Below are 19,374 nucleotides of genomic sequence, written 5' to 3'. Positions count from 1 at the left end.
GGTGGGAACCAAAAGAGGCCCTGGAAACGTGTTTCGAAGTGGCCCCATATTACGCAGTGTGATCAAGCCCCAACCTTTCCCCATAAGAACATTCGGAGATAAAATAGGCAAGCGCACAAAAGAGGCCCACCAGGACATCTCCAGAGTTCCTTGTGGGCCTGTCCACCCCTGGTTTCAAGATACCACAAGCAGTGAGTGATCTAAAACACCAGGGGGCGCATGATGAAATCACGAAAGGTCTGCTGCAGAGGTTGTGTGTAATCTAAGGCTCACCGGTTAGGATGCTGACAAGGCCGACTCAGCCTTTCAACCTGCTGTGGCCGATCAATTAAGAACCACGTCTGTGGCAAAGTGTGTTAGCACCAGGGAGGGAGTGTGGTGCGCTGAAAAAGAACAGATGATATAATTATTAATATTACTGTGATTATTATTGTCAATATGAATAGTAATATTAATAATTATGACAAGAATAATACTTGTATTATTCTTATTGTTTTTAGTTTATTTGGATTTTGATTCTTACTAGGCCTTTCTTCCCGGTGTCCATGTGATAGAGGAACAGTTTTCATATGTTTCCACAACTCTCTTTCTAAAAGGAAGCAGAAGGGGCTGGCTCTCCATGTGAGGGGTCAAACAAAGTTGCTAAAGGGATGCACTTAAGCAAGCTCTGCACTTAAAAGGTGAAGCTCTTGCAGATTCGCCAAGTGAACAACTACCCCGATCCATAGTGGAATGTAGTAAGTAAGGATCCTTCTTCCGGCTTCCCAATGGAATGCTATGGGAAGCATAGACCAATGCCCCTTCTAGAGACAAAGTAGGACTACGCTCCATTCCAAAGAGACAACTCCTCATTCAAAGTGGCAGTGCCTCTGCTATCAAGGAAATGCTGTATGAAAGAATACGGGCAATGAAGAGACACCATACCACTCCTCAAGAGACATGGCCCTTCTTGAAGGGCCACTGGCGCTCAGAGACAGACACTGACAACTCCGAACCAATCAATCTTTATCCCAGGGACGGTGCCACTCCTAATGAACCTACTACTACTCCCAATCACAAAGCGCCACCCCTGAAACTTTCAAAGAAGTCCATGCCCCATAAAACAACCAATTCCCCTACAAAAGAGACAGTGCTTCTCCTATAACATCAACTCCATTCCCAAAGATCTATGACTTTTCCTAAAGAATCAATCCTATAAAAGGGGCAATCATCAGGGGTGGACTGGCCCATAGGGAACTCTGGAGATTTCCCGGTGGGCCTCTGCACCCTGGGCCTCTTTTGTGTGGTATTTCCAAATGTTCCCATAGGAAAAGCATTGGGCTTGCTGAAAATGTGTCATATTGGGCCACTTTGAACTTTATTTCCAGGGCCTCTTTTGGTCCCCAGTAATTATGTCCAGGGCCTCTTTTAGTTCCCAGTCCAGCCCTGGCAATCATCTCAAATAGTGAATGTGTCTGTCAAGGTTCATTGTCCTGCCTGAAGAATAAAAGCCCACCCTAAACAGATAATGCCCTCTTGATAAGCAAATGTTCTGCATAAACAGCCAATGACACTCGTAAATAGTCAATGACCTCCTAATGAAACAATGATCTTGCTTAAGAGTAAATGCCCCATCTAGAAATAAGAGGCAGTGTCGTGCCTACAGAGTCAATGGCCCTCCTAAAGAGACAGGTCACCTCCTAAAAAATCAGTTACCATTCTAAAGACTCACTGGCCCTCACCTAACGATCCCGTGCTCTGTATAAAGTGCAAAGGTTCCTCCAGAGTCAATGCCATGTCTAAAAGTTTAATGCCCCTTCTAAAGAGACGATTCACCTCTATGCCCAGCATAAAGTGAACATGGTTGCTGCCTAAAAATGTTGTGCCTCTCTTAAAGTATTACTGTCCTGGAAAAGAGGCAGTCCCTTCCCTAAAGAGTACACGGCCCTCCTAAATAGACAATTGACCTCCTAGAAAATCAGTTACCATTCTAAAGAGCCATTGACCCTCGCGTAAAGGTCCTGTGACCTGCCTAATGAGCAAATGTTCTCCCAAAGAGTCAATGCCATGCCTAAAAGGACAATGCAACCCACTAGAAGATCATGTGCCCTACTTAAGGAGAGAGCAAAGGGCCTTTCAAACTAACAGTGACTTGCCTAAAGAGTCAATGGGCCTCATTACGACCCAGGCGGTAAGTTACCGCCTGGGTCGTACCTTTACCACCATGGCCACGACTACGTTTACGCCATGGTGGTTGGCGGACTTACCGCCCCATTCCGAGGTGAGTGGGGCGGTAAGTCCCCATTAACCCATTTACCCTTCCCCATTCCCATTTTTGCCCCATAGGGCATAATGGGAGTGGGGAAGGCGTTAATTACGCCACCGTAAATTACGGTGGCGTAATTAACAACAAGGTCCCTTAGCGCCATGGATTTTAACACCTGCTAAAAGCCGTAAACCCCTTACCGCCTGGGTCCTATGCCCCCACCAAATGGAACATTAACCTCCTAAATAGTCAGTGCCTAGCATTAACAGTCAATATCCCCTGCCTAGAGACCCCATGCCCATCCAAAAGAAGCAATGTCCCTCCTAAAAAGAGTCCATAACCCCCTCTTAAACATGCCCTTCTTAAAGAGCCAATGTCCTCCCAAAGAGACAGTGCCTTCCCTAAAGAGTAAACGGCCCTCCTAAATAGACAATTTACCTCCTAGAAAATCAGTTACCATTCTAAAGAGCCAAGATCCCGTGACCTGCCTAATGAGCAAATGTTCTCTCAAAGGGGCAGCGCCTTGCCTAAAGAAATAATGCCTTCTTAAAGAGACAATTCAGTTCTGAAAGAGTCAGTGCCTATCCCGAACAGTCAATTACCCTTGCCAACGAAAGTGAGAGCCAATTCTAGACAGCCACCTTATCACCCTGCACCCTTCTGAAAGAAACACTGTCCTCCCAAGGAGACAGTGGCTGGCGTAATGAGACGTTGCCCCTCCAAAAGAGACATTTAGGGCCGATTCATGGATTTTTTTTGCATGGTTCAAAGTGACTTTGCACTGCTGGAAAGTGACTTTGCACTGCCAACACAAACACTGATTCGTGGAACTGTGCTAAGTAATTTCTGCAATACAAAATTAACTTTGCACTGACTTTGACAGGGTAAAAATACACTTTGCACAGTTCCATGAATCAGAGTTTGTGTCGACAGTGCAAAGTCACTTTTAAGCAGTGAAAAGTCACTTTCAACTGCACAAAAAAAATCCATGAATCGGGCACTAAGGACCTATCCTAAATAGTCAATGAACCCCACCAGCAGACCATGTGCCCTTTCTAAAGAAGCAGTACCCCTCCAAAAAATCTGAGTCCGTTCTCGAAAGTGAATGACCCTAGCCTACACACTCTCTGCCTTTCATGAAGAGTAAATGTCCTCCAAACAGACAGTGCATTGCCAACATTAACAACTCAATACACGTCAAAAAGTGTCTACAGCCCTCCCATTGAGTGGTCAAAGTCTTCAAAAGACAGTACCAATTCTAAAGTAACATTTTTGATCCCAAAGTACAAATGCCCCCTGAAGAGTCAATACCCCGCCTACAGAGACATGCTTTCTCCTAAATAATTGATATTTATGCGACCCTAAAAGCCAGGGAACCACTAAAAAGTAAAAGTCCCCTGGAAGAAACCATACCCTCCCTAATGAAGCAGCACCCATTTTAAACAGTGCCATGATGCACCAATACCCCTCCTTAAGACAGAGTGCCATCCCTAAACACTCAGTGTTCCTCCCAAAGAGTCAATAGAGCTCTTAAAGAGACTATGTCCATTACATATGGTCTATGCCCCTCCAAACAGTTAATGCCCAGTTAAAAGGCAATGACATTTGGGCCCTCCAAAATGTGAATAGTTTTTCTAAGGCGAAAAAGATCCACCGTGGAGTGTCAGCAGCCCTGGTAATCAGCAACTCTCCCTTCTAATTAGTTTATTTGCTCCTTAAATCAATTCCCCTGCGAACGTCAATACTTATTCTAAAGAGTGAATGAAGAGTGCTGAAGAGTCAGTACCCCTTCATTGGCCTATGTCCCACCTGAAGAGTCAAAGGTCCTCCTAAAGAAAATGCCCCTTCTAAAGTTAATGTCCCACCTAATGTCAATGCCTCTAAATGTTCATCCTGGAGTGTCAATGCCCTGCCAAGAGCCAATGCCCTACCAAGAGCCAATGCCCTGCCAAGAGTCAATGCCCTGCCAAGAGCCAATGCCCTGACTAATGAGTTAATGGCCATTCCAAAGTCTATATCCCTCCTGAAGAGTCTATGCTCCTCCTAAAATCAATGACCCTCTGAAAGAGTAACTACCCCCTGAAGAGTCAATTTCCCTTCTAAGTTCAATGTCCCACCTTAAGAGTCAATGCCCGTCCCAGAGTAAGTGGCCCACCTAAAGAGTCATCACCGCTCCAGAAGAGTCAACACCTCACAAAGGTCACTGCCCCATCTAAAGTCAATGACCTTCTGAAACAGTCAATGCCTTTTTAAATAGTTAATTCCCTTCCTAAAAAGTAAGTGACCACCCTAAAAAGCTAATCCGCTCCTAATGTGTGCAGACCCTTTCTAAGGAGACATTATCACTTCTAGAGACCAACGCCCATCAAAATGAGTCATTAGTTAATACCTCCCCCCTCCAAAGAGATAGTACTATTTGAAATAGATAGTAATCATCCTAAACAACCAATGGCTCTTTTTGAGATGAAAGATTCCAGCTAAACAGTGAAACCCCACCAATGAGATGATGCCCTTTTATTGGGCGTGTGTTCCTCCTAAAAGGTGAATGCAGATACTAAAACGAACAACACTCTTGCTAAGGGAAGAAGGGTCCTCCAAAAGTAACACTGGTCCACCCTCAAAGAAGAGTTTCTGTCATCAATAGAGAGAGTGCTCCTCCTTAAGACTGAATGCACTTTATAAAGAAACAATAGACCATCCACAGATATACTGACATGTGTAAAGAGTCACCTATACACCGTCTCTCCTGAGAAATCATCGCTCTCAAAGGTCTGGAATATCTAAAGGTTGGCTAGCAAATCAAGGTTTACCTCCAGGAGAGGAACCACCTCACATCTGGAACAGAGGGTCTTCCAGGCCTTCCCTTTGAGGTAGAGAAAAGCTCCATGCGTTCATCATCTCTGGCAATGGCTGCAACATGTCTGTGGCCCCAGAGTCCCGAGAACTCATGTCATGGGTGTGTGAAGCAGCACACCGTGCGTGCCCTTTGCCAATGCAGAGAGAGACAGAATAATACACTGCGCACAGGAGGGAGATTTTTCTGGGGACAAGCTCTGTCCAAAACAAACATTTTCTTCAAGAGTTCTGACTTTCACAGAAACCCATCCCTTCTGCTTCCTGTACAGCCCTGTTAGTGGTCATGAGTGTCCGGGGGGCCGAGGAGGTAAGAACCACTTAGCCTGGAGTCCGTGTGTGTTCGTGCGAGGGTCACAGGCGGTAATAAGGCCCTTCTCTTTCTTTTATAGGTCTAGTTGCACTGCTCACCTAGTACAACTAACTTAACACACCTACCCATACTTTGCGTAGCTTGGAAAACTGCATCAAATTGAGAGGAACACTTGATTTATGTCCCCTTTGTTCCCATTTTGGGGCCTTTATTTGATGGGAGAACACTGATACTTCAAATGCCACACACTGGCGAACGGAAACCGGGGTCGGACAAGGGCACAACATCCACCCAGGCACCACTGAACAGGGGGCCCACAATCACACTACAACTCATTACTAGCAAGAAAAGACGGTGTGAGTACTATCCAAGGGGGGAGGGGGAGCTGATCAAATCTGTTGCGAATAATGCATTTGAAATCATATATGCATTGGTTGAAACTAGTGTAGTAAAACTGGTCCATTCTGTCAAGAAAACTGGCCATCTAAAATCCTCAGCATTTCCATATTGCCTTACAGGGAAGTCCGAGCCTGGTGGCAACTAAAATCTGTCATTAGAAAAGAGGAACATATTGCAGTGCATAGATACAACTGTGCCCAGGCTTAGGGCCTGGTTCATGGAATGTTTAGTAGCACGGTGCAAAGTGACTTTGCACTGCCAACAAACACCCTGATTCACAGAGCGATGCACTGCCAACACACACCCTGATTCACAGAGCGTTGCACGGCCAACACACACCCTGATTCACAGAGCGTTGCACGGCCAACACCCACCCCGATTCACAGAGTGTTGCACGGCCAACAAACACCCTGATTCACAGAGCGTTGCACTGCCAACACACACCCTGATTCACAGAGCGTTGCACGGCCAACACACACCCTGATTCACAGAGCATTGCATGGCCAACACACACCCTGATTCACAGAGCGTTGTACGTCCAACAAACACCCTGATTCACAGAGCGTTGCACAGCCAACACACCCTGATTCACAGAACGTTGCACGGCCAACAAACACCCTGATTCACAGAGCGTTGCACTGCCAACAAACACTCTGATTCTCAGAGCGTTGCACTGTCAACACACACCCTGATTCACACAGCTTTGCACTGCCAACAAAACACCCTGATTCACAGAGAGTAGCACTGCCAACAAACACCCTGATTCTCAGAGCGTTGCATTGTCAACACACACCCTGATTCACAGAGCGTTGCACTGCCAACAAACACCCTGATTCTCAGAGCGGTGATACATTTGCAGTGCAAAGTGACCACACATATTAGCATGGATAGAGGTTTATGCACTCAGTGCTCATCAGGGAAGTGTACAGGGGAGCCACAGCAAGCCAGGCTTCCAGCGCCTTTTGGCCGAGCTGCTGGATGCGTCGTCTTCGTAAAAACACAATACCGAACAATCTCAACGTGTAATCATATCAGACACGCATTGGAAAAGCCAACAGTTTTTACTTCCCTGTCATGCGAGAAGTATTTTCCAGGCACTGCTTAATGGTACTACCTGCCCATGAGATTGCAACAACTGGAAAAAAGTGTTAGTGCATGGGCATATTATGGCAGTGCCTGGCAAATGTCTACATATTACCTATTTAAGGGATAAATGATTGGCTTTGCCAATGGTTGTTTTTAAAATGAGTTCAGTGCAAGGAACATATGCAAGGATGCACATTCCCTTTCTATTTGACACTCGCTCTCCCTTCCTTCTACACACAATCCTTCCCTGCCCCTCCCTTTACTCTCCTGTTTCCACTCCACTTCTCCCCCCTCTCAGTCAATTGCTCTTTGCACTGTTTTGTTGAATGATTCAAGTTGCCACTTTGCTCACATTGTTATGTTGTTGTTATACTCTGTATTTAGTTGTTCCATTGTACAGCGCCTTGGAGTAAAGCGCTCTATAAATAAATAAATAAATATAGCTTATAAATCAAGTGGTTGAAGACAGATTCAGTTAACATATCTTTATACTAGGAGTTGGTTACAGCTGCAGTTAAGCCATTGCCTTTCATTCGTCTGAAAACTTGGTCAGAGAGATGTCACAGGTGTGTGTTTTGGCCAGGGAGGCAAGGTAACAGGTGAGAATGGCTGTAAGGGCTAGCACGGTAATGGGTGGATAAAAAACCGCAATCCGTGTTTCCCTCCTCACAGCACATGTCATCACTTCGGATGGCAATGGCTTTAGCGTATTGGATGCGCTTGCAGTTACATAGTAGCCAAAACAAAAAAGTGAGAGAAAACACTAAGGGGCCGATTCATGGAATTTTTTGCACGGTTCAGTCACTTTGCACTGCCAGCATAAACCTTGACTCATGGAACTGTGCAAAGTGTATTTTTGCAGTGCAAAGTGCAAATGGTCATTTCTGCAGTACAAAATGACTTTGCACTGACTTTGAACTGTACAAATACTCTTTGCACAGTTCTATGAATCAGGGTTTGTGTTGGCAGTGCAAAGTCACTTTTCAGCAGTGCAAAGTCACTTTAAACCATGCAAAAAATTCCATGAATCAGGCCCACATTGTATAGAAAACGTATGCACACAACAACCACAGGTACGCATGTGCACCCAACATACATAGCCACATGTTCTTAGCATGCCATGTGCACTCTACTTGCAAGTATCCGCCCTCTTGTGCACATTAAAGCATCACCCTGCCAAACTCAGTATACAGCACTATGCAAACGTATTATACAGGCTGTCATGCACTCTCTGTAAACGGACACTCTTGCGCATACTGTATTGAGGCCAAGGTGAGCAATCGGGGTCTGATTTACAACACCGTTTTCAATGCGGAAATTCCATTGAAAAGCGCTTTGGAAATCAGGCCCATAGTATACAGATCCAATGCATACTCTAATTTCAGATTCTGTGAACAACCAGAATTCAGAGTCGAACGAAGAGTGTACATGCAAACGCTTTGTACACGCAATAAAGATCTCAATGCGCCCTCATTACAAACGTATTTGTGACACACATTATAAAGACTCTGGGATTCTTTGCACGTTGTAAAGTGAATTTTCACTGGTGCAAAGTCACTTTGCACTGTCAACATATGCCCTGATTAATGTACCAGTGCAAAGTGTATTTTTGAAGTTCAAAGTCACTTTGCACCAGTGCAAAGTCACTTTGCACCGTGCAAAAAATGCCATGAATCAGGCCCTCCGGCTGCCGAGCAGAGTACAGCATCGCTCGCTAGTGATGGTCGGTCCAAGCCACGTTTTCCACTATCTGTACTTAAAGACCACGATTATCCTGCGGCATTCCCGTGTTATTCATGCAGTATGGTGCAGCTCAATGGAAAGTTCAAGTTGGACCAGCATATTAGTGTCAGATGACTCTCATTGTAACCGTAAACACTTGAGTTATCCACTGCACTCGCTGTGTACTAGAGTGCACTCTGAGCCCGATTCATGGAATATTTGCACTATTTGCACTGCGGAAAAGTGACTTTGCACTGCTGAATAGTGACTTTAAACTGCTGAAAAGTGACTGCACTGTGGACACACCTGATTCATGGAACTGTGCAAAGTGTATTTTTGCAGTCCAGGCGGTCATTTTTGCAGTAAAAAATGACTTTGCACTGACTTTTCACTGCAAAAAATACACTTTGCACAGTTCCATGATTCAGGGTTTGTGGCAGTGCAAAGTCACTTTGAACCGTGCAAAAAAAGTCAATGAATCGGGCCAAGACTATTCAGACCCCCGCCCCCTCCCCCACTGTGCAGTCAGAAAACAGACCCCCCTGGAGGACAACTGCATACACAAAATACACAGACGCCCTGCAAACTTCGGTGTATAGACCCCGTCACGCACACTCCGTTTCCTGTGAATAGACCAGGGTGCACCCAGTGTGCCAGCCCCACAGTACACATCGCGTGCATATTGATTGACCTACCCCGCAGACTTGCACACGTTCCTCCCGCGCGGGCTCAGCTCCTGCGCCTCCGCGCAACACATCAGCAGGACCAGCAGCAGGGCACAGGCCGAGCCCCAGAGCCGTGAGTCCCCCAGGGTCCGATGGACGGTCCTCCTGCGAACACCAAGCGCCGGGCTGCTCTCCTGACCCATCTCCGGAAATATCAGACGTTCACCCGAAACTTCGCCCCAAGACCCCCGACTTCCCGGGTCCCAGTCAACATCCGGAGTTTTCTTCTGACTCCCAGGGAAGCGCCCCGAAAAAAAGACTCAAGAACGACAAAACACCCCCAGTTAAAGCCCCAAAACGAGAGCAAATCCTACGATCCACATCCAGCCCAGGCCAGCGGAGAAAATAACGGTTCCTTGTGAGAGGCAACAGAAAAGAGCAGTTCCCATCCAGCGGTGGCAGCTCTCCCTTCAGAAGAAATTCCATGCAGGCTCGGGCTGAGAAGAGCGCGTGCTACGAAGGGAGAGGGAGGAGGAGAGGAGAGACCTCAGGGAGGGAAGGGACATTCGGCGCAGGAAAAGAGAGCACCATTCACACAGGAGAGCCGTGCATTATTCACACGGGATGGAAAACAGACCACATATATGCACTGACTCACAGGAGAGGAGGAGTGAGGGCGAGAGAAAGAGGGAGAGAGAGAGAGCAACTGTATGCACGCTGAGAGAGGCAGAGAGCAGACGTATCCAAAGAGAGGGGGTGAAACCCAAGGAAAGGACTGCTTTATTCAGGCGGATAGGGAAAGAGAGAGGGAGAGCTGTCAGTGTTATCCACAGTTGGGGGCTAGAGAGTGTTAACTGCACTTAGAGAGCAGTGTTATCCCCGCGCACACAGGGCTGGAGAGGGCAGCGCAAAGAGAGTAGTACTTTTCGCAGAGGGAGAGAGCGCTCCCATACACACTGACGGGGAACGAGAGGGGAGCCTTATTCAGAGGGAAAGATCAGAAGCCTGAACAATTTTCTTCATCGGGGCCGGGGAGGGGCAACAGGGAAGTATGGGGGCGCGCCTCGTCACACGGTGATCTAGAGAGAGAGAGAGTAGCGTATTTACACTGATAGGGAAAGAGAGCGGCTTTATTCGCTCACGAAAGGAAAGAGACTCACGACGAGTCTCACAGAGGGAGGACACAAGAACGTGCACACAGATTGAGGCAAGAGAGCGGCTTTATTCACACTTGGGGGGAGGGGTGTGGGGTGGGGCTCTCTATTCACCCAGGATGTAATGTAAACGGTTCGGGCATACAGTAGCGCTACCTCTGCAGTTTTGGCATCCTCTCGGAGCTTCACATGGGAAATAGAGCAGTTTTATTCACACAAGATGGGAACAGAAGGTTATGTAATTTAATGCCTCTATATGCAATACACTATGTAAGCCCCCTGTAACTAAGTCGCCCATCTATGTAACAGCGCCACGATGCCCCCGGGCTGTTTGTGCGCTTTATAAATGCAAAAAATAATAATGTTTTTTTTAAAAAAAATATTAGTTTGGTTGAAATTATTTCAACCTTTCAAATGTACAGTTAACATTAAACTTACATTTTTCACAAATCATGTAAACAGATCAATCTCATTCTACATTAATAATCAAGAAAACAGAAAAAAGAAATCTGATAAATTGATACACAAAAAAATAAAACCGTTAAAACATAATTAAAACATGAATAAATATACCAAATTTGAACTCATAACCAAACCATAAGCACATAAGACATGAGACATGACACAATGAGGACATCAGAACGGAAAATTACATTCCATAGCGCCTCATAAAGACTGAACTAAGTCACGAGTGATATTTACCAAGTGACTTGTAAAATTCTTGTTCAGTATCTTCTAATTTGATGACTTTTAAATAATTCATAATTGCATATTCTATTAATCTCGATTGGATGTTCAACAGATAATTCCACAGCATTTGGCTGTCTATGGTTTGGTAATCCTCAAAATATTTTTTAAAATGCATGTCCCTTTTTTACAAGATTCCTCTTTGACAATCCGTCACTCCGTTTCCAGTCAAGAAGATTAATCCTGATCGTGCCAGCCTCTGTCATTTCAAGGAGAGATTTGTTTGCCTCCGGTTTGTGGGATGTTTTTACCCATGCATCCAATCCCTACAATAAAACTGTGCAGTACTGGCATGGAAAACATCATGATGGCCAGAACTCCCCAGAGAGTGCACAGGGAAAACATGAAGAATAGGCTGCCACCCATTTTTGCCTATGTTGTGAGCACAGGAGGGCACTGCCTAAAACCACCAGTGGGCTACACACACAGTCGCCGGAAACCATTGGGAATGGCAATGCTGATTGCAAAAAGCAACCCAGAACTGTGGGGAATTCATTTTCTTAATCCCAAAAATGGTTGCATTACCAGTACTCACCACTATCAGAAAGCCGGCGTTTTAAAACCACCAGACTTTTGTGTAAAACTGAACAAATGAAGCAAAACCAGACCAAGGAAAGACTTGCTAAGAGGTGGATACAATGTAAAACTATATTCTGAAATGACTTGAAGGAAGTAATTATTTAATGTATATGTAAAAATTGTCAGTTTGATTTGAATGTAGAAAACTGGGAACAAAAAGTGACATTTAGCTGAAACCTGGCTTAATGAAACTGGATTCTGCCTGACAACTACCCCCGACAGGAGTTGAAACCTGTTCAGCCACTCCCCTTGCCAAAAGGAGTTGTCACCTCTCTGATTAGATTAGGGGTGGAGCAGCTGGGGACTACAGGGAGTTTAACAAAGGCCTGTCCTGGACTCAGGCAAATGTTATATTGGGGGGACGTAAAGTGGCTTCCTCTTAGGGGAAACTGGGAGGGGCAGTGCCTCTGCTAGCAGCTGAGCTTGGGGGAAGTGGATAAACCAGTTATTTCACCCTGTGATGTGGGAAGCCACACCCCTTTTTGACCAGGGCATAATTTTAAAAAGATAGATAACTCATAGTGCGGACTTGTCAGAATTATATAAGTAATATCATTATGTTTGTGATTTTTCTGTGAACATTTTGAGAGGCGTTAGGACCCTGTGGTGTATTCTGGGGGGTTGCTAGCGGAAAATAGGGTCTCACTCCAAATGTCTGCATGTTAAAAATCTGACACTTCATCAATTAATGTCCATATCCTTGCGCACATGTGTGTAATTTTGAGTAAATGTGCGATATTGCAAAACCAGTTAAAAAGCGCAAAATGTTGTCATTTTTTAATGCAAGCCCCCAGGAAGATCAGAGGTGGACAAGCATGGGCCATAAGGAATATATAATGTGCACATGTAATTTCAACAAATTGTATATCTGGGAAGGATGTATTTGAATCAAATATAGATTTGTGAGCAAACTGACCAGGGGAGGATCCTCTGACTCATAAACGGATTTCATCATGCTGACAATCCATTTCCCTCCCCCAATCATGGGAGAGGGGAGAATTGGGCCAATGACAAGTAGAGAGGGACAGGCTTAGCTAGGCCCAGGCACACACCCATTTTCAAAACACATAAAAAGGGACTGCCGGGACAGGTAGAGACAATCAATTCCATTTGCTGCGGAGCATGCTGACCGACGACTTCACATCCAGAGATCCAGACTTCAAATCCATCAATCTCCAAAGGCCAGAACTTTACTTCAGAACTTAAAGCAAGGGCCTAAACCCACAAACTGAGAACTCTTCTCAGCAGGCCTCAGCAACCTTAAAATCATTTGAAAACTATTCCACAGCCGGGCGAGCTGTTTGAATTCTTTTGAACAATTGACAGAGACCAGACTAGAGATCCAGAGTGACCCAGACCGCTGTGAGCAGAACCAGAGAGCTGACCCAGATCACTGTGAAGTGCCGAGACCAGAACCGGAGTCCAGTCCAAAACATGACCGGATCCGTGACGAGGCCTAGTTCAAATTTATATTGTGAGTACCTAGCAGAACTGTGCAGAACCAATCTCTTAGTTAAAATAATCTAATCCAAACTATTTTAACCTAAGTAGAACTGCCTCCTAGAAATCGTGTCATCTGTCATTTTTAAAGCTGCACAACTGTCACCTGTCAATTCTGCAGCTGCAAGCTGTCACCTGTCATTTTGAGTTTACTTTAAATCCGAAAATCTACCTTTATTTAATCGTCCGTATCTCTGGAACCGTTTGGGCTAGGAACGAAATGTAACTTTCATCTGAAACCTTAGAATCTAAGCTTTCCGACGAACATAAAAGCGACTTCCTACTCCTTATACCTTTTCCGCAATCACGATTCACGCACTCGCGAAATTTACCGCAATTTGCGATTTTGGCTCAATTTCTCCACTTGTCAAAATAGCAGCTCCATTCTTTCTTTTGTTAAAATCCGTTTGCAACTTGGTAATAACTCATAGAGCATTGCTAAAGTGAGCCTGAACTAATACCAACACGCATCTCCCACTCACCCTGAATCTCTAGAGGGAATTAAAATCAGTTGGCACATTTTCCCATCCATTGCCATCACATTTAAAAAGCATTTTGGGCCTGTGTTTCAAACTCCTACCTGTTTCCTCTAAGCTTGCTGGGGGGGAACTGAATTTCGTATTATATTTGATTGCATTCCTGAGAACTGTGTGCTCCTCTTTCCATCTCCTTCCATTTCTTACATTGCATAGGGGAGGGGGGTGAATTGCCAGAGAAAAAGTGATTATCTTATCTTTTGCTAAAATCATATCAAGTATTTCTGTACTGCATTTTATTCCTCATTGCTTTTCCCCTTGAATCATAAAAGTATTTTTGCTACTTTATCCATCCTATACTAACTCCTCATTGATTGTAAAGAAGTGTGCTAGTGCCAGATTACCCATTCTTGATCAACATCATATGTCTAAGTGTACTATCAGATATTAATTTATTATAAAGTGTGATATATATATATATTGTTTAAATTCTAAAATAAACCTTTTAAACTTGCAAAACAGAACTACTTCTTGGCTCAGTGGGGTCAGGGGGATTCTAAGAGAGGGGTGTTATATAGGGATAGTCACCCAGAACTCATGAACTGGACATAAAGATATATCAATAAGGGTTTCCATTCAGTATCCCAGACTAGGCATTAACTTAGCTGTAGTGTTGAATTGAATCCTCTTACAAATTGGGGGCTCGTAGCCGGGGATTCCGGATTAGATCTATCACTTCTGCAGATTAATACAGTGTGCTAACTGACAAGATACATACATCCGGTCGGATCACCACGCTGTGTTACGCTGTAAAGCACTCCTCAAAGGAACGCTCTAAGGAAACGGTCTGTTTTGCAAAAATAAAATACAAACTTCCGTAAGTCAGGAAGGAACTCAAATTCCAGAATGACAGCACTGGTAGACATCAAAATAGCCAGAGAGCACTTCTTACATAAGCTATTTGTGAGAGGTGAGTGGACTCATCAGGACCAAACGGTCTGGTTGCAGGCAATAGCGCAACAGGTCACTGAAACAGGGTTAGATACATGGGGAGATCAGGGTCCCCTACATGTGGCCCTGAGTGAACTATATATGGCCCCTAAAGCCAAAGATGAACATAATAAGATTGCCAGGATAGCGGCATATTTGTATCTATATAATGGAGCCATACAGGACAAATGTGCTGAAGGCCAAGATCTGGCAAATAGGCAACAGATGGCATTAGAGAAGGCCCAATCTGATCTGGACTCTTCTGAGCAGAGGCTGCTCAGGAGCCAGGAGTCAGAAAAGGACAGCAGACAGTACATCACTAAAATAAAGGAGGATATGGATGTGCTGCCACAGGAAAAGGCGGACCAGGATACCAGATTTCTGGCCTTGCAGAAGGAGTACCAAGAAGGTTTGGACTCCCTACTGCAGAGCCAGAGAAAGCTGGAGCAACAATTATATTTCAATAGGGCATGTGCCGAGCAGGTAGTCACCCTGCAAAGCCACCTAGATAGGGAGAAGGCAGAGAGCAATAAACTGATTTTGAAAGACCTGGATACCCAGGCAGAGTTTGTCCAGGAGCGCCAGAAAGCTGGTGCCTTCCAAAGGCAAAGGGACGACCTGGCGGCACAGATGCAGGCTCTTAGTCAGCAAAGGGATACCTTAGGCCAGGAAGTCTGCCACCTAAAAAGGAAAATGGAAGAAAATCACCTGGCCCTCCAGGGACTGGGTGACCTCCAAAAAGAACACCAGAACTTGTTAGAGCACACCAGGAGGGTGGAGGATGCTCTGGCAAGAAAGAGCAGGCCATTAGGGACACAGCTCAGGAGGTAACCCTCCTGCAGCAGAGACTGGCCCAGTACTCCAGGACCAATCAGGAGGCACAGAGAGAAAATGAGGCTCTCTGTCAGCACAATGATAGGCTCCAGCAACAGGTAGCGATGCAGGAGAGACTGATAGAGTCTAGTAAGGCCTTAACTGAGGAACTGAAAGCGCAGGCTCTTGCATTGCAACAGGGAGGAGGGGCTGATAGAGACGAGGTGCGCTAGGAAAGGGAAACGCCTGAGCATAACCTCAGGAGCCATGGTACCAGAGGCCTTCATCTCTCCCAGTCCCTGGACTCTGCCACCCCCATGTCCCCTCGCGCACATGAGCCCAGGGCCACAGAGACGGCAGATTACTATCCAGCTAGAAGTATGGGGCTCATAGGCCAGTACCTCCCAGGAATGGATGGGCGGGCATCCGGGTATGGGCACCCAAGCACAGTGCAATTTAGTGGGGAACCCCAGGAGAGTAGGCCCATTAAGGGCACCCTGAAAACCTCTGCCCAGTTAGGTCAGTGGGGGGGTACCCATCAAATCCTGGCAGCAAGGAGGGATCTGAAGACTCCTCTGAGCATTACAGGACACAGGAGACCAGGTCCCCGCATTCTGCCAGCCATTCCCAGGCTCGCAGAATCCGGGAAAACCTGGAAGATCAGACGGGCACCTCTGGGAGCAGCGCTTCTGAGTCGGAGGATGAATGGACCAGGGTTACCCGAACCAAAAAGGCCAATAAGGCAAAAAGGGCCTTGCTTAAGGACCCATTGAAACAAATAAAGGCAATAAGGATTGTCATCAAGCCTTATCATAAGAACGCCAAGTATTCTGTTTGGGAACACATGGAGCTCTATGAGCAAATGATGGAGACTTTCCATTTGAAGGACAGCCAAAGCTGTATTCAATATGTAAAGTGGACCTTCTCACCAGAATACTCCAGTTTCTTTGCGGGGCTGGAGGATCAAAACCATTCAAGGTGGCCCACATACAGGGCGGCCATCTTGAAACATTTTTTCTGTGCACAGAAATCCTCAAGAGGCTCGCAAGGCAGCCTACAATTTGCAATGTGGGGAGGATCAGGCCCCACAAGAGTTTGTGCAAGAATTAAAGTGTGCTTTTGCGCAGACCACCAGAAGGGTACGCATGGATAGCAGAGAATTTATCAATACGTTTTTCCATGCCTTACCCAAATACATAATGACCCAGCTTGTGAGAGATTTTCATGAGAAAAGATCTTTAGACTGGGTCATTGAACAGGCTACCCGGATCTATGAGGTACAGAAGCCTATCGAAAGTAAAAATAACGCGCCGAAAAACCCCAAAACCAACAGCACCCGTGCTGCTGCCAAGGTGGCAGAGGTAAAGGTTGCCCCCGTTTTAGATTTGGAGATGGGGGGGGCCTAAAAACCTGCCTGCACCAAATAATTCACAGCCCAGAAGGCCCTCGGGCCAGTCACAGACAGGGAGTCGAGGAGGTAGTCCCACAAATGGGGTCCCCCGCTCCCCTGACTATGTAAGTCCCCGCTATAAGGGAAATCAACCAATCCTGGGTTATGTGTGGACTCCTCCAGCCCAAGAGGGGGGATCCAGCCAAGCACCTAACCCAGGGAACTTCCGTCCCAACTTCCCACAGGAGGGCAGAAATTCTCCAGATCCTGGGCAGAACTTTTTCCCCAGGTATCCACCCAATTTCCAGCCCCAAAATCATCCATCCTTCTTTCTCTAATTCCCTGAGCCCAGACAACCTAATCCGGGAGAGGGGAGGCCAAGGGTGGAGGGGTACCAAAATCTTCCCAACCACGGGTACTACTAGGGAAGGGATAGCTACCCTTCCCGGGATCAGCCCAGAGGAGAAAATAGAGCCCCGTATCAGCCTGAGCGGGTTTCACAACTTGAGCGCCAGGTCCAAAATATGGCACGAGATCTGGGTCACATACTGAGGGCTCAACAGAACCCTCAGATGAGCATGCCACCGCAGAATGCCCCAAACTCTGGACCTGGTGCTCCAGAACAATGATGGGGCAGCACCCCGATAACCCACCGGTTCCCAGGGAGGAGACACAAGGGGAAGGGGGGTGTAAAGCCTTGGAGGAAGCTTCCTTCCCAACTTGTAAACAGCACCTGGAAAACCAGGAACCGGAAACAAAATCTCCTGCCCCTGAAAGCCTGCCTCCCAAGGAGCAGAGGGGGGGTAGGAGAAACAAAGGACCCAAACAGACCCACTTTGTGGAGGAGGTACAGGTCTTCCAATTTGAGGGAGAGGGATCCTCAGAGGATCCTGGGGAAAGGATCTTCTCCTTTAGAGATGGGGGAACTCCTCCCAAGGAAAAATGGGTCCCAAGGGACACCAATTCAGACTGGGGAGATGTGAAGACTGAGCTACCGCCGCCCATCATCTCATCCCAGAACCCACAATACCGAAATCCCCTGGTTCAAACCCATCCTGGTGACTGCCTCCAAAAAGGGGGGGATGGCCCAGAACCAGAACCAGGGGAACCCACAATGGCTCTGATCTCGAGTTGCCAACTTTTTCTTTCAAATTCCCAAGGCTCTCCACAGAATTCTGCCCAAATCTCTTCGCTAGCAATGTCCAAAACTAGAAAGTTAGCCCACCAGTTGTCCAAAAATGTGCATTATCTGTGCCCCCTTGAGGAGAAGGAGGGAAGATACTATGCCCCGGTACAAGTACAGGGGCAGGGTACAATTTTGGCACTGGTGGACACTGGATCCCAAGCTACCCTTCTGTCCAAAAGGGCCTTTGAGGAACTAAATGCAGGAAGGGCGGAGAATTACCGAATTCCTCTCACCTCTCTTCCTGGACAACTGCAGAACTTTGACGGGAAGGAAATTCCCGTTGGGGGGACTGCAGACTTGGACATTAAAATTGGGCGACACAAGGTGAAACACCCGGTCATAGTAGTGACTCCAGAGGGCACCCCTTGTTTACTAGGGAATTACCTCCTGAGAAGGTTGTCACCCCTAATAGATTGCGTAAACAAGGTCCTCTGGACCCAGACTAGCCGACCAATAAAATTAAAACAGAGTGTCAACCATGTTAGTTTAAATGGCACATGCCACATGGTTGAACAAAAATCTGACTAAGTAGAATTTCACTTCCAGAACAACCAAATTCCAGACGTGACAGTAATAGCAGTAGGACAACAGACTGGTGATGGGGGGTCCTCTCTATTTCTGAAAATCAACCTTCCTTCCAGTTTAAGGTGGTATTCCACACTGGAAGGAAACACTCTGAAATTCTTCACCAATGCACAATCAGAAACTCCCACTCCTATAGTCCAGAAAGATGTGAAATCAGCTCAGAGCCTGGCTGATATTCAGCAAATTGGAGAGCAGTTGTTCATCCCTGTTCAGTTAAATGATGGGAAGGACTCTGTTCTCGCTCGAGTGTGTGTGAACAACGGTAAGAGCTTCATCAGCGAAGCCATGTTCTGCCAACTCACAAAAGATCCAGCCATTCCCACATTCAAACTGATAGACAAATGGGAAATGGACCTGGAAGCACCCAATTCCAAAAATCTCCTGCCAAGCAGGTGTATGCTCAAAATCTCCATTGGCAACAAGAGCATAGTCCATAATTGTTGGGTCGTGCGAGACGTCACTCCCGCTTTTTACTTAGGCAGTGACATTCTCAATCGCTTTGCCATTAGTTTGGACCTAAGAAACTTCGAAGCTTGGTCCCGATAAGCGGATAATCCCATGGGCTTTGATGATCCAGAAAAAGCATTTAGGTCAGCTCAATTGCTACCTTATGCAGTTGAAATTCAGATCAAAGAGGAAGTCACCATCCCAGAAAGGACCCGGCAATTCTC

The 19,374-nt window shown here is 46.2% G+C and overlaps 1 protein-coding gene across 1 annotated transcript in view; it reads right to left on the bottom strand.

Annotated features, from left to right (window-relative positions):
• Window positions 1-10,342, bottom strand: part of SCARF2 (scavenger receptor class F member 2) — a 594,459-nt gene extending 584,117 nt beyond the window's left edge. The window contains exon 1 of the mRNA XM_069619200.1: window positions 9,314-10,342. Coding sequence (XP_069475301.1) covers window positions 9,314-9,486 — 173 coding nt within the window. The 5' untranslated portion in view covers window positions 9,487-10,342. The remainder of the gene's footprint in view (window positions 1-9,313) is intronic.
• Window positions 10,343-19,374: the final 9,032 nt, after the last annotated feature.

This window comes from Ambystoma mexicanum, chromosome 10 (genome assembly GCF_040938575.1).
Source record: "Ambystoma mexicanum isolate Mex_15411 chromosome 10, UKY_AmexF1_1, whole genome shotgun sequence".
Taxonomy (NCBI): domain Eukaryota; kingdom Metazoa; phylum Chordata; class Amphibia; order Caudata; family Ambystomatidae; genus Ambystoma; species Ambystoma mexicanum.
Note: the sequence above shows the minus strand (reverse complement) of the source record. Positions and strands in the feature narration are given on the sequence as shown.